General features: G+C 35.1%; 2 protein-coding genes across 3 annotated transcripts in view; both read right to left on the bottom strand.

Annotated features, from left to right (window-relative positions):
- TMEM106B (transmembrane protein 106B) overlaps positions 1-21,351 on the bottom strand; it is a 1,075,577-nt gene that overhangs the window by 494,961 nt on the left and 559,265 nt on the right. The window lies entirely within an intron of this gene.
- PHF14 (PHD finger protein 14) overlaps positions 1-21,351 on the bottom strand; it is a 164,408-nt gene that overhangs the window by 78,770 nt on the left and 64,287 nt on the right. The window contains 2 exon segments of the mRNA XM_035545388.2: positions 18,861-18,982; positions 19,161-19,211. Of these exon segments, the coding sequence (XP_035401281.1) occupies positions 18,861-18,982; positions 19,161-19,211 (173 nt within the window).

Below are 21,351 nucleotides of genomic sequence, written 5' to 3'. Positions count from 1 at the left end.
CACAGCCCTCTCTAAGACAGCATCCGACCATCCACATGCCAATACTTGATTTCTAAGAGGTGTCCAAGACTGATTTATAATCAGTCTCATTTGCAAAAGCAGCAAAATATTATGCCCCTGATGCCATCCTAAAATTCAAAGGCACTTGTACAATAAAGGCCTTTTTCTTTGATGAAAAACAATTTTATATTCTACTGAAACCTGGAAAGTATAAACATTTCACCAAGTAAAAGCTGAGAAAAGACTCTGTTAAAACCTTAAAAGTTTAAGTTGTATAACTGTGAGAATACCTAAAGCATATTTGTAGACATCAAAAAAAAAAAAAAAAACCCACTAGTATTACTCGTGCATATTTATGATTACAAATCTGCAATAAAAAAACTTACATATGAAATGGCCTAACTAAAAAGTTCCTAGATGCATTTACAAACAAAATACGAAGTCAGAAAAGTATGGAAAAAACAATGCATTTGTTTGCTCACTTGCACAACACACACATATACACACTCCTGTATTTTAAAATACACATCTTAATACTGGGAGGTGTTTGTTGTTGTTATTTTTGTTTCTTGTTGGTGGTGGTGGTTGGTTTTGTCCTCAAAAGGCCAGAAAGTTTTTTCAAAATGCCCAGATCGATACAAAATTGGCTGACTGATGCAGAAAGACAAGATTGATATAGAAAAGCTGAGATGTGTTTCAAAGTACATTTGCTTTACTTATAATGTACATTTTTCATAGATTTCCTATTATAATTTCTTAATAATTTTCAGTCTTCATTTTTAAAACTTCCTAAAACAAGTCTCTGAATGAAAAAGAACTAAGAATAGAATATGAAATACACAAAACCCTTAGGAATTACTGTTCCCTTTCAAACTATTTCTGCAGCATGCAATAATTAGTGATAGTTTTTCCAAATGAAGCCATAAGTTAACAAATATGTATAAACAGATACATTTGCATTTATGTAAGAATCCAGCTATACACAAAAAAATCATATATTGCTTCTGAAAAGAACTATTTACAACAGCAACTGTTAAAAAGTGTCATATAATATTCTGTGCCACAGCTGAAGATTCAGATGCCATCCATAAACCTTAAAAGCAATGACAGACTACTTACTTGTCTTAAATGCTAATAATTAAAAGATTAATGCTAATTAACAGATTCTCTATATAATACAACTGATGAGAGTGTACTAAGAAGCAAAGAGTTGCAAACACAGAGCATCTAAATATTATATAATAATTTCTAAGAAAACTAAAACAAAATCAGTGAAATAATACCATGATATATGATGTAACACATAAACCTTTTTTCCCCTCAAACAACATAAAAGGGGATCTCTGACAAAATTATTTTATTCCGACAAACAGGAAAGTCATGAAAGAGATTTTTTTCAGATTTTTAGCAACGTTATTTGCATTGCAGTATTGAATATTACTTTCTGCAGGTGCATCACCAACACTGTACAGGAAGCAAGAAGTGTGGTTTGTTTCAACTGAATCAAAAGTTGCAGTAACTTTTTTAGATAGAAAACTTTATTAAATATTAAATTTAGATATATTTTTAATATATATTCTCGTTATATTATTTCGTGGCAGTGAAGTCTCTAAAAAGAAATCTAAAGCAAAACAAGTCAGTAGGGTGAACTGATGGCTCACTCAATGCCATGCTGGGTGCAAAATGAATCAAATTATTTTTCCATTTTACCAGTCCCCTAAGCTTTTGTTACTATTGTGGTTGGGCACTTTCAGCCAGATCTCTTCCACAGTACAGTTCCCTCTGAATCATGCCAATAAAACCTACTATTTAGTGGAGGCAGAAATTAAACTGCTTTTTAATTAGTAACAGTCTTGAGTGCCTTTCTAATAGTGAACTTATAAATTTCTGTCTTCAAAATATGAATTTGGGGACAAAATATGAAATAAGAGAAGATCAGATGTCATTCTGCACAACTTAGGATGGAGTATATTTGGCCTTTTGCCTTATCAATGGTCCTAGTCAGTCTGTAATGCCCCTGTACCCCCCTCTTCCTTTTCACTATTTTTGTCTCCTCTCAAGAAGCAAACACCACAGACTGTGAATGACCCATTGGAATGATGGATATATGAAAGGCAAAAATAATGGATACAAAGAAGTTAAAGAATTTGACCTGAAGAAAACTGTCAAGTGCTTGAATCTGTGACTGTGATAAACTGATTTCTGAAATATCTTCTTTCTCACTTATTTTTTGGGAACAGAGGAAAATGAAAACATCCCAAATGAGGCCTACAATAGTCTATCTATTTTTCAATTCATTGGTCAAGATAGATGAAAGGTACCATGTAACATCAAAGAAAGTATATAAAAACCTGGAGACATAGAAACTCAGCCAAACATCTTGTTCATGGAGGACGATTAATCGATATATATTTGTTTAGTTAAGTCATATACCCAACATTTTCCTGGATTCAGAAGGTAGTATTTCTAAGTATGCAAACTGAATACATTATAACTAATTACATAAGCTCTGCTAATTATGGTTTAGCACTGGCTCTTCATTAATGCTTCCTGTGAAGTGTGTTTTTTCTTGTTCTCTCTTTTAAAACACAAGCATTTTCTTGTCCAATTAGGAGTTTTACTAATATTTTGATCAATCAGGAAAACACACAAACAAAAAAAAACAACAAAGCAGCAGAATCAATCTTTTTCTATTTGGTGTACTTTAGTACATAGCGAATTTTTCAAATCATAGAGCGATGTATATGAACCTAAAAAACACCACAGAGGCCACCAAGTCTAGCTTGTGTTCTACGCCTCTCAACTTGTAAGTGATTTTGGCAGAAATTGTTTTAAAACAACAACACTGCACATGCTGATATTCAAATGCTACTACTAGGAAGCAATGGGAACTACAATGGGAAGGGAAAAAATCACCTTGAAGGAGGCTTGGGGATGAATACTTTCTTCTATCCAAGTATCTATCAAAGAGAACTTTTATAAGCATAATACATATCCTCTGCCACACAGACCAATAAAGCAGCTGAACATAAGAAGATGCCATTTTTCAGTCATCCACTGCCCATCTCAGCTCTGATGTCTCTACCATAGCAAACCTCTCTCTCAACATAGACTTCCTATCCACAACTCCCTCTCCCCGGATCTTTCAACAGTTTTAGTATCTCTCCCTCTTCCAACCATGATCCGCATAGTTTTCTTTCTCTAAGCAGCCCAACTTCTTTCTTTCAAGCCCTGGAACCTAAACAACTTGTATTTTGCTGCCTGTCCACATCCACTTACAGCGATCTCTCAATTCTATTTGTCCTCATTTACCATCCACTCAGGTCCTTCTCCAGCCCACCAATCGCAATCCCACCATGATCTGTCTCTGCATTTGTCACTGGGTACCAGTCTTTTTGTCCAGACAACCACAGCTCAAGGATTCATTTGTCTATGACCCAAAGCCACGTTTCATACAGCACATCTGCATGAGCTTGGCTTAGCTTTACTGAGTAAACAAGTTTAAGATGTAAGAGTACAGAAGTCAAACTGCTAGGTAAGTAAAACATTTCATTGCATCTGTTGATTTAAAATGGTATAAGGTTAAGTGACACAAGAAAACATAAATAAAAACATGAAAGCCCTGAGAATACAATGGAGAATCTGAAGACACCAATTCAGCAAGATCAGAATCAACCTGTTCCAAGGAACAACAGTAGCTGAAACATCTCCACCTTACCAATGGCTGCCTGGCCAACAGCGATTCATCACATGTCTGCAGTGGGTCTGATATTCACACGAAAGCTTGGCCCAGCAACATGCTAGTCCTCACCATACGTAAACATACAACTGCAATCACCTATGTTACATCTGTGTAAAAACACAACTGCAGTCACCTATGTTACATATAGTCTTCCTGCATCTGCATATGACAAAAGACGACCGAAGTGACCCAGCAGAGGGCTAGCTACACACTGCCCAAGTTCACTGTCCCCTCTTAATTCTTCTTGCGTACCACCTATCCACTCTGCATCCGAATCAAGCAGACTTCATGTACCAGTCACTGGCACCACAGTTAGGCTGGCTCACATAATGCTGCTCAAAGCACCAGTGACTAAAGATCTAAAAAAGAGCTGTAACAAGGCTCTGGTAGTTCTGAGGAAACTGTTCCTCTCACAACAATTCTTAAAGGCTTCCAATTTTCCAGACTGCATCAAATTGACACAGATGTATTTCTTTTCTATCCTTGGGAAAGAAAGGGAGGTCTCTGAAGAAAAACTTCAATTCACTTTTCTCCTTAAAGACCTACGTGCATATTTGTTGTGCAAATATGGCACAACATATTGGGAATAACAATAACAACCTGGGAAATTCAATGCACTTGCCCAAAATCTCAGAAACAGATTAACATTTTTTCCTGAGAAGAGGCAGTATATCAAGGGTACATGAGAAATATGGAGAATTTTGAGTTGGAATGATTAAAGTATTACAAGCGGTAAGAACCAGAAAATGGGGTCTGGTACTGCAATTGCCACCACTGCCCAGCATATCTAACTTTCATATGTACCAGTGCCAGCTGCAGACCTTCAGAGTAAGCTTTGATGTGGTTCAGTCATGGACATTTCATTTGAGCATTTCACCATTCCTTTTTTTCGCTGCCTGTAAGCAAACTCTTTATAATTCAATCACTGTATAGAAGTATTCTGTGCATTATTCATGATTCTTGGAGAAAGCGAGTAGTTAGCTTCCACTGTTTTAGAAACAAAAATAGTAATGCGACATTAAGTTGACAATAATAACGTTTTGAACAGTATCACTCACATATAAAGCCCACCAGCTTCACATAAACATTTTCACATATAGCAGACTGAGAAAGAGTACTTCAAATACTTTTAATATGAATTGAAATACATTGAAAATACTGTGCTGCTTAATTTCAGAATTTTATCAATCTTCATTACTAAAAATTTAATTATTTTTTCATATACATTGGTTATATGTGAAATTTAAGATATAAAAATGAAGGGAAAAGAATTTTTCCTAAAGCATCTCATTAAACAGTGAAACTAGTTTTGAATAAAAAATGAAGATAGTATTTTCATAATTAGAATGAGACAGATACTTAGGTAGAACAATGTACACAAGCCATTAACTGATTTTCAAAATAAAGAACTGGCCTTTAAAAAAATCAAATCTTATGTGATTTCTATGGCAAGTAGGACCAACTGAAAAAAGAGAGAACGATAAGTACCAATTACCATAAACTTTATCCACATTTCCTTTCCCACAACATTCAAAACACGTTGTTATGAACGCCCAACAACCAAACAGACCGGCACAGGCTGATGTGCCATCTTCTTTCAGAGCAGAATCAGGATGAAATGACGGTACACAAAACACAGGAATGCCTAACAAACAGTTTGTAATCACCTATGCTGACCACTCTACACATGTACACATCCAGATATGCTTATCAACAGCCTACACACAGATATGTGCTGCTACATACAGGGTGAAAATGAGGCCAGAATAGTTTTGACACAGCTTAGGAACGAATGGCTAACGCACACAAACTACTCAGATCAAGTCTTCAAGAAACTATGATTCGTATCAGGAAAAAAACCTCACAGTTAGGGCTCTTCTGACACACCACAGAAAGCCAGTTCACCCAATCCCACCTTCGTTTGCAACAAATGGGGGAATCCTATCTCTGAGCAGGGATGACAGGGGTACAGTTTACCTTTATGGAGAAGTGATTTATGTTTTTTTCCCTCTACACCCAAAGCACCAGTTCTAGGCTCCCCAGCATATGAAAGACAATGGACTTACTGGGTTAAGTCCAGCAAAGGATGAACATGAAGATGATCAAAGGGAATGGAGCATCTGTCATACAAGGAAAGGCTGAGAGGCCTGGGACTGTTTGGTCTGGAGAAGAGAAGGCTCAGTAGGGAACTCCCTCTAATATTAGAAGCAGTTTTTGTTGGTGTTTTTTCACTTGCTTGGTTTGGGGGTTTGTTTGTTTATTTGTTGGCATCTGGTGTTGTTTGTCTGTTTTGTTTTGTTTTAGGGTGAGGAAGGTCAAACAGAACAGGCTGCCCAGAGAGGCTGCAGAGACCCCAGCCTTGGAGGGATTCAAAACCCAGCGAGCCCCCGCCTGGAGAAAGCTGCTCCAGCTGACCTTGCTTTGAGCAAGGGGACTGGGAACCAGCTTTAGAGGCCTCTGCCAATAGCAGCTATTCTGTGATTCTGCCTTGAATAAAAGTGAAAATGGTTCAGATGAGCCTTTCAGAGTTAAAGAAAATTAGAGTCCTACCAGTTTACTTATTGTTCTTTAATGTGAAAAACTAAGATTACCACAGGAGTTTTAAAAGCCTGCAGGTTTTCTTATCTCTTTTTCACAGCTAGAGTTATTAAAAGAACTGTCAGTAGGTACCAGCAGACGACAGGCTGTTTTTATGTAAATTTAAACAACTTCACTATGACTGGTTGCAAAGTAACACTTTTTTTTCCCCATTTCATTTGCTTTTTATATTAAGATATTAAACTGCTGCTTTCCCACTTTTTACATACCAGTAACAGCACAATCTCTCCAAAATGCAGAAAAATGTCAATTATCACTGGATTGATTCACAACACACAACTGGACTACTAAAACTGGCACTATTGATTTTATCCATGTGAAACCTGAAATCTTAACAGATACAGCATTTCCTTTAAAGTAGACATTAAATACTTTTTTCCTCAAATGCTTAACATCCCTCCACAGACTCCTACGTTTAACAGTTACAAATTACTTAGTCCTCATCAAGCCAGAAAAATCTAGAAGTTGCTCTCTTTTCCTGTCATTTAGTGTTAGATAGTCTTCAAAACTTAAGCGAACGGATTTATAAATAAGGTTATTCCTGATGCAATTTCTCATCCTGTCGCTGAACCCAGTTTGTTATTCTTTCTGAACATCTTCAAAACTTATCTATTCTTTTTCAGCATTACTTTTTTGGTCACATTGTGTATCATCCTCAAATACCTTCATCCTTCCTGCTCTGAGTCTCAGCATAGTCAAATAGTACTGCAAAAATACATCCCATTAGAAAGTCATGTGCAAAACAGTCTCTAGACTGGAAACAAGAAGTCCACTGAAATTCTGACTTTGACTATCAAGTTCATAAAGACAGAGTTTAAACTTTTTTATTATTGTTATTTTAACTGCCTTTTACCAGGCATAAGCCACAAGCCAGCACTCCCACGTGGTTCTGCTGATCTGCATGCTCTGCGCTAGATGGAAAAATGCAGACAGGAATCTTACCATTCTCTTTTATGTTTTATTTGCCTTTACTGCTGAGCAGAGATGGGATATTAAACAAGTGGTCCATATCACAAGGTCCAAAGAGACTTCCATTTTGAGGCCTAGAAAGGCATAATATAGGTATACCTATGAAACAGAAGATTTAACTCCTCTCCTATATTTCCCTAGGTAGCAACATCAGGACCAGGCATAATTTGTCTCTGAATTTTAGTAACAAGAACACTTTAGAAAGCTCTTCAAATTCATGAGATTTTTAAATCCAAGGATAAACCTTGGCTGCCTTTTACACTGAAGCGTGCACTTTTATTCATACAGTTTTTTCTAACCAAATTATAATTAAGCTTCTGCTATGCAATTTTGGTGCTGCTATTGCCAGCTTTTATCGCTGTATTAAATTGTTAGCAAACAACTAAAGGCTGCCAAAACAATTTAATCATACCTATTTCATTTTTAATAGTCTTTTGTAAGGAACAGCTCTGAAGTTATTGTTTAGATATTATGGTCAAATAAATGGCAACAAATTTTATCAATTATGTTACAGCCATCGGGATTTTTGCAATTAATTTAGGAAATTCTATAAAATGAAGGCTGTTAGTTATCAGTCCACTGGTATCACTGAATTACGTTTGTATTTACTACTCTCTATTCCAGCTAAAACTGAGCAATACTTCAAACTTTTAAGTACCAGTACTGCATTCCCCTTTGGCTATCACTACCATTTCAACTGCCTCTCAAGACTCTTAAAACCAGAAATGCCTCATCCAATGTGTTTTACCATATGTGGGATGCTGAAGGTTTCATAAAGTCCTGAAAGCGCTATCAGATGCTACAGGGTTTTTGTAAGACACACCCCACCATTAAAACACAACTGTACGTAATAGCTTTCGGGAAAAGTACAGGGCTAGTTGTCTCTGTTCACTATGTAATAGCTTTCAGGAAAAGTACAGGGCTAGTTGTCTCTGTTCACTTTTCACTACAAATCTTTAAATTACATAAATTATTTTGGTTTTAGATTTCAACCTAATGTTTCAGATTTCAAGGTTTTTGATTTCAAATGAAGAACTGAAGTTCTCAGCCCAGAAATGACTGAAGATTATTTTGACTTCTTGTCACCTCCAGCATGTCTTCTTGACCATCCAATAAATGATGTGACAGCAAACATGTTCCAACATGTTCCAACTTCTCTCTCAAGTGAATCTCTAAATTTGTTTCTAGTGCCCCCTAAAGGAAACATGCAATGATACCAATAATTACCCAACACATTAAAACTGGATGGGAGAAGGATAAAAAGAAATGAAGTGCCAAGCTGTGTTTTAGGAGGATAAAATTGTACACAATGCTAGATATAAGCAAGGCTTTTCATCAGTTCTGAAACAGGAAATCAAAAGCTGCCAAAGGATGCATGAACCGCAGCTTCAGACAAGTAATTTTTCCTGTCCAACCACTCTTACGTGTATTACTTTAGATGCGGACAAGCTTTTGTATGATATCAATGTTTTCCCAATCCATACAAACGTAGCCTTTTCCAAGCGACAAATGCTGACCTTTCAGTGTGCTATGGTTGTTCATACTTTGCTCTCTTCTACAGCAATTTCTAATAATATAAATCAAAAATGACATACAGAAATAAGTGTACTGTGCTGTATAGCTGATGTGTAAGGTCTCTGTGATAGCTAATTAGAAAGGATGCTTTGCTGAATTATCATACTTCAAATGCAATTACTGCAGAGCAACAACATAAATTAACCTTACAGAACAAGGCGTTCAATACTGTTGCTGAAAATACATACATTTCCCTTCCCCCATAATCAGTAAAATTCAATATGAGAAACAATGAACATCTAGAATGGCTTTGTTTTTATCTTCAGAAGAGAATAGTGATTTCTGTAATAGAATTCAAATGCTTGGCCACCCTTCTTCTACTTTCCTAACCTAACTTTAGTTTCCTTTTAATGAGAAAGGGAAAGTCAGCAAAACAAAATGTCACCATTAAATCATTTCACAGCATTTTGTGTCAGAAATGTAATGGAAAATGCACACATCACAGGAAAGGTTACTGTTCTTCTAGAACATCTTTTCACTTGGTTCAAGGCACATCTCTCTACGTAACTGTGCAGGCACTACTGATGGTTGTTCTCCCTGGGCTTAATTTGGCAGTTGAAGGATTGTGGCATTTTCACGAAACCACTGTGCAGTGACTTTAGTGGTTATCTGGCTGGAAGTGATGCTATGATTTAGAATAATTACTCTATTTACGTGCAATGGTAAAAGTCAGTTACAACACCATACTCCAGTGTATGACTCCAGTCATACTTTACTGCTGCTTTCCTTAATATGGCATCACATCAGAACTCAGAGTCAGAAGGAGAGCAATTTATTGTTCGTGTTCCTCAACAGTAAACTACGTACGGGATAAAAAAGCATTGTTATACTTAGTTTAACTGACAATTCTGAGAAAAAGAAGAAAATAACTGTTCAGCCAGTTAATCAAAGAACTGAAAATTAATTTACGCTTGACCTTTACATCGTTGTTACAACCAGTGATATGAAAAATAGAACATACCCATATTAGTCTCTGCACAAAGCCTTTAGATATTCTTGAAGCAAACATAAGCTTTTTTTTTTTCTTCCATATCCTTTCTACAGCCTTTCTTTTCAAAGCTACGTGAACTTACTAGGCGTTCCTCAACATGAAGCCAAAGAGAAGCTTGAAAATTTAGCTGCAACTGTATTCAAGTCAGAATGGTGAAATTCTTGAATTGTATTTTTCTCATCTTCATATGACAACAATATCCAAAGGACATTTGCTCAAATGACACGACTTCAAGGCAAAGAGCAAGTATAAAAAAAATCCATTCAAAGGTAAACATTTAGAAAAAAATCTGAACAAGAAGAATGAGATTGTTATAAAGTAATGACATGCTACCTAAAACACTCAGTGATACTGAATTCCTGTTTTAGTACGGAATCTTGTCTGTGGCTTTTTGAATGGCCTGAAGCAATTCAGACATAAAAACATAATTTTTACTGATATGAGAATATAAAGGAAACACACAAAGTGATATAAGTAATAGTAATGATCTCAGACGCTTCAAAGAAGTTAGTTTTATTAATTGTAAGGCAAAATAAAATCTGAATCTAGCCTTGGATATGGTACAGATGTTTTAAAAGAAAAATTAATCACAAAAGTCATGTAAAAGAAAAACAACAAAATGAATAATTACTTTAATCTAGATTAATCAATCTGTAACTTCAATGGCTACACCAACATGGAACCAAAGCAAGACCATTGACAGTAGACAAAATTAAAAATGGAACAGATACAAAAATTATGCTAAAACACAGGAACAATGCGGACACCTAGCATTCTGCTCCTTTTCACAAAAAGCAAAAGACATTCTATAAAAAGATTAATATACTTGTAATATTCTCAAGTTTGTCTTTAGCAGATTTTATATGCAAATTATTTCAGCTATCTTAAAGTTTTATTACAAAAAATTAATTTCTCCTGTAGCATATGCATATGCAACAGAACAGCCATCTTTACCAAGTACATCATGATGCTAAAAAGGCATTGCAAGAAGAACTTTTTTCTTTTTTATTGCCTATGTTTTTAAAAGTACATTCTCCAGTATGCAGCTCTGAAATATAATTCTGAGGCTACAGAATTATTATGCTAAAAAGAACAATAATGTTGCATATACAAGGAGATTATTATCCACAGGTATCCACAGATTATCTCAGTTAATAACACCATACGGAAACTCTCAATTTAGTCCCAAATTAACAACTGCATGCATTTTTGCTCCACTGATTTACTAATGAAAATTTGCACTATATGATACTTTAATCATGTGAATAATAACTACGGCTGATGCTTAGAAAAGTGACTCAAAACCTTTAAGCTCCCTGTATCTTTAATGGCTTTTCACATGTGAGCTTTTTCAGTAAAGCTTTTCACATATGAGCTTTTTTCTCATTTTACATCAAATTTTGAATACTGTAGATGAAGTTTTTGCACCAGTAGTTCAGGCCTCCTACTAACAAACCCCACACAGATTAATTAACTACAGATCAAAGAGCAGTAACAGTAATGGACAGCAGTAACAAAAGTGAGAAACAAAATAAGTGCATACCAGTAAGAATTATTATTCTGCATATTAAGATTTCTTACTCAAATAGTTCATAATTAACATTACAGTTCTGTGAATGGATATGTAGAAAACTGACTCTCTAAATGCTTACTTCACACTAATTGTGACAAGACAAAACCAATGCTGCAATGTTTAAATGGTTATTGTTTCCTGCCATTGTCTTCTACCACATTATTTTAATACCTGACCACAAATGTTTTCAAGCTATACATTTCTTAAGTGTTTTAGTTTCATGGCTTCTGTAGCAATGGCTCAATTTAACACTGAAAAAAAAAAAAGAATTGATAAAGAATTTGGTATTTGTTTTCTGAGCACCTTGTACTGTGATGTGCTCTGATTTGATAACCTTGCTGCACTCCAAGTTACTGAAGTAGTTTGGACAGAATGATGGAACATCTGACGCACTCAAATACCAACTGAATTGGATGACTTGATAAAAGAAAAAAAATCTTAAGAATACCCACAAAAATAAGAAGTTACTGACCCTATCAATATATATTTAAATCTTTTGCAGCCATAATATATAACTGATAATACTAATAATTACTAATACTATCTGGTAACCAGATTGGGAAATCGTTTGCTAGGTCATCTGCCTCCCCTTTGCTGTTACAGATAATGAAATTCCACGTTCTCTGCATCTTGTTTCACTGAAGTAATTTTAATCTTCTGATAAACCACCTCATTCAGGGACCTTCTTTTCTAAAGAACAATCTTTGCTGTAAGCAATGAGTGAATCAGGAGAGCCTCAGTATAATATTTTTTTATTTTTATAAATTCTTCTGAACTTTAGGAGTTCGAGAAGTGATTCCACTCTAGGGAAGTGATTGTGCCCCTGTACTCGGCTCTGGTGAGGCTGTACCTTGAGTACTGTGTTCAGTTTTGGGCCCCTCGCTACAGGAAGGACATGGACGTGCTCGAGTGAGTCCAGAGAAGGGCGACCAAGCTGGTGAGGGGTCTGGAGAACAAGTCTTACGAGGAGCGGCTGAGGGAGCTGGGCTTGTTCAGCCTGGAGAAGAGGAGGCTCAGGGGCGACCTTATCGCTCTCTACAGTTACCTTAAAGGAGGCTGTAGAGAGGTGGGGGTTGGTCTATTCTCCCACGTGCCTGGTGACAGGACGAGGGGGAATGGGCGAAAGTTGCGCCAGGGGAGTTTTAGGTTGGATGTTAGGAAGTACTTCTTTACCGAAAGGGTTATTAAGCATTGGAACGGGCTGCCCAGGGAGGTGGTGGAGTCACCATCCCTGGAGGTCTTTAAAAGATGTTTAGATGTAGAGCTTAGCGATATGGTTTAGTGGAGTATTTAGTGTTAGGTTGGAGGTTGGACTAGGTGATCTTGAGGTCTCTTCCAACCTAGAAATCTGTGTCTGTGTCTGAGAAGAAAAAAGGTATGGGAGGGGTGCACATATTCTCTAAGGCAACAAGAAAAATAATATATAAATACTAAAATACCTAGCTGTTCTGGGAACAGACGACAACTGCCAAATATAGTGCAAAGCTCTGAAGTACAAATACGTGATTGCAGCATAGACTTGAGGAAGCAGCTGTAACTGAGAGAAGGAAAACTATTTATGAAAAGTCAGTGATCAAAAAAGGTAAAATATTGTTAGTAGAACAGAGACCATGCCTAACTTTTAGAGCACCATACTGCCTCAGGACTTTTTTTTCTTTTAATTAAAGTGTTTGCCCTAGAACATCAGCTTACTGAAAAACAAAAACTGTACAAAAATCTGTGGTATTTCAGTTTGAATAAAGTCTTTTGTGAAAAAAATGCACATTTTTCATTATACGTATTCTCTTGCTATCTAGCATAAAAAGAACCACTTTTTAGAATGACGTAAGTGACAGAAAAAATGATGCAACAGGTAACTTAAGCAATTAAAAAAGTTAATACGCAGAATGAATCCCTGTAAATTATACAGTGGAAATAAACTATAGTACTGAATATTGAACTTTCTTTCATTTAAGTGCTTCATTCCAGTAAAACAGTGCATTTATAACCCTCCTTAAAACCTAAGACTGTTGAAAATTGTGGCTGAATTAACTAGTATTTTCCTTCTAATTAATCTCTACATTAACAGCCTTAAACTATCGTAAATCATATGCTTTCAATTACTATGATAGATTGTTTATCTTGTTGCAGTGCAGTTAAAGTAATTAAGAATGTGCTTGTTCTGAAATAAACTTCAGCTCGTGCAGAGCTTCAGAGCTGGCAGCTAACAGCTAAGGAACAAAACCTTAACTCGACGGCTGATGTGCACCTCAACATGGAAAGGAGAGAAATAAAAAGGTAAAGTTGCACCTATGCAGGACAAATGCAATTAAGGAAATGTGGAGAGTAACAGTTTCAGAGTAAAAATGTTCTGAGTATTCAGATGAACCTTTCTAGAATATACTTCCTGTCAAATACAGAACTAAAGGAAATCACTTTGTGGAGCTAAAGACTCATTTATTGTGTGACTTGGTGACTCTCCCATATTTGACAAACCTCCTAGTCAATCTTACCAAAGAGATTTTTTTTTCCTTCAGTAAACATGCCAATGCATATGTCTTCATCTGTATTCCTGCTACTCACCTTCCCCATTCCAACCTGCCTTGATAGGTCTGCACGTGCAGAACATCCTACCTAGTTACGTTCCCCAAAATACTAAGTCTTGTAGTTTACATACTTTCACATTTACTTTTTTCCAAGCAAGCATCTACATTAAGAACAAATACTATATCCATGCTTAACAGTTAGCCTGACAGTTTTACACTTCTTTGAATACAATAACCAGCATTTAAATGTTTTTTTTTAAATCTATTCCATATTCCTTCAAACACAACCTTAGACTATATTACCTTCCCTGTAACACTATAGTTATAACTTTGCCTCAGTTCCTGCAAATCTAGTGTTTAGATATCAATTTCATCTAATGCACTATATTCCCAAACACGACCCAAAGCACATCTAAAGCCAACAACTGAAGCTACGGTATTTTTTTCTTTAATAGTAGCAGCTGAATGCTTGCATTATTTTTTGAGAAGAGGTCACTTCTTTAGAAGTGAAGTCATTTAAAAGTCTTCCCTTGAAAGATTTAAAATTAGATTGTTTCGTGGACTCTTATATCCTATGTATTAAAGTAATTTTATATTCTATGTATTAAAATAAAATACACAATTCATCTTAATGTTGTTCTTTTACAGAAACAAAATGGACAGCAATACTATGCTAAAAGCACTTTGTGCATACAGTGGTACAGTTACTTTCTTACTCTGGAGAATGGTGAAAAATGGAAGGCAAGCATATTAAGCCATTTTAAACATACTTCACCTTAACCCTGTTTCTACTAACTATGGTTAAATTCTCAAGGGACAGGATGATAACATTTTAAAAATCTACATTACTGAGTTATTAACTTCATTAAAAACAACAACAACAAAAAAGAGATACTTAAGAATTAAACAAGTCCTTTGCAAGATCTATCATTCAGTGACTATAACAAAGCATTCAGGAAACTGAGCAGTATACTGTTACAAGTAGTCTGATTCCTCAGTGCTTTAGTTTTAAGTGCCCGCTAACTTCTTTTACTGAATTCTTACCTCCTTGAAAAAGTGCCATGTCTCCATGCCTTGCATGAAATCTATCTATATCACATATAAAGTATTTTTAAACCGCTGTATTTTACTATTCTTCTCAAAATTCAGTTCATTTGAGTAAAAGGTTATTCAAAACTCACACATCTCTAATCAATAACACTGGTTCTGTACTGTCATTTATTATGTTACAGATTAGACTTTCTCTTATTGGAGTGAATGTTTTTAAACAACTTTTCACTGTCCAGCTAACCTTGTAAATCTTGACTGTTCCACTGATCTTGTAAAAGGTAAAAATTGCACAAGTATCTTATTCCATAAAAATTACATATTTTTGTAAAATAAATTATATAATCAATATATTCTAAATTTTAAAAAAAGTGTTACAGGAGTGTTACAAAGCTCATCCACTTGCTTTGTGGACAAAGCCATAATATCTTTACTTTCAGGTATAGTGCATACTGCTGTACTGAAACCATCTATATATAAAAACTGACATCAGCGATTAAAGATCAGTCTTGGTATTTCTCTGAAATATATGGCAACTATTAACAGACATAGAAGTACTGACGTTGACATGTATCAATACAGTTTTAAAAAGCTAATAAATATGGATAGTCTAACATTAATTACTTTTTTCCACACAAAACTATAACTTAGGCAAACTTCAGCCAATTAATGCACTATTATAGTTTATCAGAATGAAATTTGCCTTTTTAGGAGTAATTTTAAAGCACTTTACAGGCAATTATTTAAAGATTTGCATCCATATGAACAACAGGTTAAATAAAGACACAGATAAAGAATAATCCTTCAGCCATTCACTGCTGCAAATAAACGTGAAATTGAGATCAAAAAAACTGAATTTCCGCTAGTCAAACAGTAATAACTGGTCGAACAATTTAATACTTTGTATTCCAGATTACTAAATACTCATCTTTGTTCAAGAAATTTGTTCAGTAATTTACCAGAAAACCTCACTGAACTGTAGCTGATGAAAGACTGTGCTGTCAAATTAGTAGCCAGTGTCTTATTGTTCAGACACCACTTAATTTTAAACAGGTTCCTGTTTTATAAAGTCTTGGACACAAAGTGCAAAAGGCTTAATAGTAAGAGGCTGCACGTTTGAATTACCTCAACAAACCTCCACGTGTGACAAACAAAGCAATTTGTGTTTTGGACAGTGAGGAGATGGGGAGTGTGCAGCACTGCAATCTTTGAAATAAGAGAGGTAATTGCTTATTTTCCTCTGGTAGTTGCTCAGTTAGCAACCCAAGTGAGACATGTATGTAAATTTTAGAAAACCACATTTCTGAAAAACAGACTTTTCAGGAGTCATGCAACCAGCCCCGTCTCAGGTAACACACTGCAAGAAAAGCTAGAAGGGCCCACAATCAAGATTATTCCTCAAATCTGCAGTTTCAGCAGTGGTACATTTTCACTTAACTTAGTGATCAACTTTCACATTCAAAAAAAAAAAATCTTCTATAACATCCCCCCAAACCTCCCTTGGTGGCAGATAGGTAGGAACATGTGAAAATAAAAATAAAATCCAGGAACTGCAAAATATATGTTGAATGAAGGATAAAGATGATGAAAAATTACTGTTAATTAATTGTTTTCTGAGAAACATTTGGCTTTAATAACAAACGGATCAGTGCCAAACAAAACTGATCTGGGAAAAAAAAGGAAAAAAGTTTCTTTCCCCTCCTAAATATCTCTTTCCTTTAAACTTCTATTTAAAATAACACTCTGTTTATACTACTACTGAGGAGTTCTGTATGATGGTACAGGTGTGAGAAAGGTGGTTTCTCTTCCTTTGTGACAGTGTAAGAGAAAAATGGATTCTGTAAACTTTCCTTGACATACTAACAACATGGATCACACTCCTCCACAATTTTGGCTACATAGCAGAAAGCCTACATAGCTAGCATATTATTACAGTCAGCAAATTTACTCTCATCAAAAGTTAGGTACACCCCCCATACCCCCCCCACCCCCAAAAAAAATCCTAAATAGTTTAGAATCATAAATGTACACATAAAATATGCCTCCATAAGACTTTAAACGCAGTGGTCACCTAGCTTGGATAAAGCTACTGCTTTTTATATGAATTACCTGAAGAAAAGCAAATTTTTAATTGATAATCTCATTTTACAACTAAGACAAAATACGAAAGAAGATCTAAGAAAATATTTTTCACAGAATCTTAAAGGGTTAGAACATATGAACCTTTTTTTCTCCTCCCATGCAGGACTACTAATCTGCTTCAAAGCCTAATTATGAGGATGGTTTAAGATAGAGTTTCTTTTTAGAGTTTATTACTAAGATCTCTTCATGCAGTAAACAAGACGTACCACCACTTATTTTCTGTTATGCTTTTAATTTTCAGCCTAAATATGCAGTTGCGGAAAGCATTTCCCAACCTTCTTTATATCCTCAAATCTGGTATTCAACACTTACAGAAAAAGCCTGAAGAAGAAAACTAATTCACAACCCTTTTTACATTAAGGCACAGTACGTGTTCCCAGGATTCCTTCCCACAACAAAATAGCCTTCTTTCACCTTTTATTTCTTGCCAACTGTTCTGAGAGTAAGGCTGAAGATAGCCCTTTTTCTTGTTATGGGCAGTTAAACACAGTTGTCATCAATTGCCATCAGGGTTACTGTGTTAATAATCACTTAATACTCGGCGCCTATATTTCAGTGTGGTCCTGGCCAGGAACTGGGAGTCCTACTGAGCAGTAGTAGCTTGTCCATGTATGAGGTACTGATGAGGTCCTAGCAGTACTTTGCCTCCAACTGGGGAATAATAAAAACAATCTGGCACACAACCTGTGAAATTGTATCAACTTCTATGGTACATGATACGCTGTAATTGATATATAAAATAAGCTGCTCTGAGCACAAGATACCTGTATCTGGGGTACATCCTAATTTTAAAGCTACATTTAGCCTGCATATATCATTGATTCTGACTTTTGCCATAACTGATTCCTTGAAAGAAATGGTAACATGCGTTCTGGAATAACCCTTCTAGTTAAAACAACAATTATATCTGCACTAAAGAGATTTTTTCCATAAAAATCTAACTGAAGCATACAGGGCCTAAATAAAAATGCTATTTTAAATCTAAATTTATTATGAGATCATTTTAATGGAAGTTCAGTAGATTCAATTAGAATCAGCTTTCTGGTTGCTAAGCTCCATTATTCTTCTTTCTAGAACTCTGAGCAGTTTCTACAGCTTCACAAAGAGGCCAGAATGCCAGATATAAAGTAAAAATCCGCCAAAGTTTTGGTCAACGGTAGCTATTCAATAGCAGCTATTCAACGCTTTAATTAGATTTCTACACCTACTAAAACACCATTCAACATTTTTTTTCCACCTCTGTTTCAGATAAGAAATATGATTATCAAACCCTTTTATGATCTGCATTAATAGAGGTAGCATTAGCACATTTTTTAAAGCATAAATTCCTCATAATCCACACTTCGGCTCATAAAATTGTTGATGATACTAATTTAATTACTTTTAGGATGGTCCTGTAGCTTTAATACCATTAAATTGCTGGTTTATCTTTCTGACCTGCTATAGAACATTGACAATTCACCCTGACAAGAGAAAATTAATTCTTTTGTGTTAGAAAAACAGATTACCTTGGTTATTTACATCTTAATCCACAGTGTAAATGTGTTTGGCAGGTCAATAAGTGAATCGAGTTAATGTTTCTGAACTAATGTTTCCCTAAATATTTTTTTATAAACACATTTTCTTCGTTATAAATATGATGACAAACTGATGAAGATGGAACTTTAATCCCTCATAGGGTCAGGTCATCGAACCTACCTGACTAGATTTTCATTGTCTCCAGTCCCTTTGCATGTAGCACATTCGGTCCTTAAATCCTCTGACTTGGGCTTCTTTTGCAGAACAGACTGCCGTTGTCTTCTTTCTCTGGGAATCCGTTCCTGCCACAGCAGAAGGCAAAAGAAAGGAATGGGGGGAAAGGAGGGGAAGGAAAGCAAATATTTTCAATTATAGTACTGAAAGTAACACTTCTACCCAAAGTTTAATTATTATTTTTTTGTGAAAGTGTTTAAACAAAAACAACAAAACAAACCAAAAAAAACAACACTATATTCCAACCTCAGGTTTTTCTTCCTCGGGCACAAAGCTTCGTTTTCGTCCTCTAGTTCTCTGGAAGAAAATACATTTAGAATTCAATACAAAGTAACATGGAATGCTTTTGCTATTTATTAATTACTCAAAACTTCAACAAAAACAGGATATCATTTAAAGCATTAACCACAGAACCACTGTGAAACAGCTACAGTAACAGATGTTAGAGAAACACCTTTAGATTCTGGATATAAATATACAGAACTAGCCAAAAGGTAAATATAAATACTTTTGTTATTATTTAAAATCCACAACACTGCCTAGGTTATGATTTCTTAAACTTTTTTTTTCTTTTTTTAATACATAGCAATTTAATACATCTCAAAATGAAAAAAATAGCGGACAAAAAAATCTTAAAACAGCTGTAATTAGTTGGACTGTAAATCAAATTCTGAAGAAAGTAATGGTATCATGATTCTCCCAGGGTCTTCTTTGAAGGGGATTTCATAGTTTCGCAGTAAGACTGTTTGGTATTTTTATATACAATTAAAAGTAGTTATACTGAAAATAGAGCTGCCACTTCAACAGATATGTACCTCTTTACATACGATTTTGATCTGCTCAAGTTAGAAAAAAATACTGTTTCCAAAAAAAAATTCTGCTTTAAAGCAAGAGTCAATTCTGTACTAGAATGGAACTTCAAGGCTCAATAAATGGAAAACACTCATCTATTTTGTGCCTTCTTAGAGCAACACTTCAATTATCATTGAGATTCTTTCACATTTCCTTAGGACAATGCCTGAAAAATTGTAAGACAGTAGAAGCCTTAAATACCTGCAAATATTACTTTTTTTTTTTTTCCCCCCATGTACAAATGAAGATCTACAATCTGGAATATTCTCATATTCCAAGTCCAAGCTTGCAGCTGTGTGTAATGTGTTTAAGACAAATTCCATAACAAAATCATGAGAGTACTACAACATGAAACCATATTCCAAATCATTCTCCAGATATTTCACAGTAATACTTTGCCCATTTAATACATAAACATATATTTAATACATTTTTAGTAATACAGTCATAATTGAGGTGTACTACCTTCCACAACTCGATTTCATGACACATTTTTCCTTTCCCTTCTAATATGTGTTAAAATTAGACGTTGAGATTAAAGATGAAATCTAAGTGTAAGAAGACAGAAGAGTTCAAAATCTACTATTAAGTACAAATTGTTTTTCTAGATCACTATTACTGGATTATGCACATCTACACCATCTTTTCCAAGCACACTGACATATATTCTCCCTATACAAAGGAGCACAAACAATGCAAATCTCCTTAACTCCCCAAACAATGTCTTTTTCACTAGATTACACACACTTCTGGGTTCAGTCAAGGGGAGAGGAAAACAATGAGAATTTATGGAGAAAAGTATCAGCGAACACTCCTTGCAGTTGTTTTAACAAGGCACTCAACAGATACCCAAGAGTTCAAATCTGGAAGAACCAATTAGAAGTACCTGAACCATTAGAAGTACCTGAACTTATTAATGTAGTATGAGAGGTGTTAACTAATATCACATATAAGATCAATTCTTGCAAGAAAAATATTTTCCATCTTGAGTGTTTATTAATGGCCTACACATCATCCACATGCTATAAATATCTCAGAGTCACTGTAAATTAAAACTAGTTTTAAAAAAGTTTGATCAGACATCTGTACACTGTCAGCTTTACTACTTCCAACCTCTGGCATTAGCTTACAATGCCGTAACACTTACAAACTCCGGTAATTTAATACATGTAGACACCGCTGAATGCAAGATTTCATCATGAAAGTTTAAAAATAAGTAGGTGTAGAAGTACATGCCAGTACATGTATTGTCACAGTCCCATGTTTAGGCAGGACAATAATGCATAATATATTAAAAATATATGAAATTATATGCATAATATATAAAAAATAATGAAATTATTTTTTACACTAAGTGGAAAAGATTGCAAGTTAATAACTATGTTTTAAAAAATGACGAATCATATTTAAACTTCACCAAAATGGAGAGATAAGATTAATAAATAATTTAGTCGCCTTTGTCAAAAAAATGTTTTTTCATCTGTCTGCTATGTGTTATATAACGTGCCATATAATGACAAGGTATGTTACATTAAATTATACTTGCATTATGCTTCCATTAGGTTTCTAAACCTTCATACATACA

This window comes from Cygnus atratus, chromosome 2, assembly GCF_013377495.2.
Source record: "Cygnus atratus isolate AKBS03 ecotype Queensland, Australia chromosome 2, CAtr_DNAZoo_HiC_assembly, whole genome shotgun sequence".
Lineage (NCBI taxonomy): Eukaryota > Metazoa > Chordata > Aves > Anseriformes > Anatidae > Cygnus > Cygnus atratus.
The sequence above is the reverse complement of the archived record's forward strand: the minus strand, read 5'-3'. Positions and strand labels throughout refer to the sequence as shown.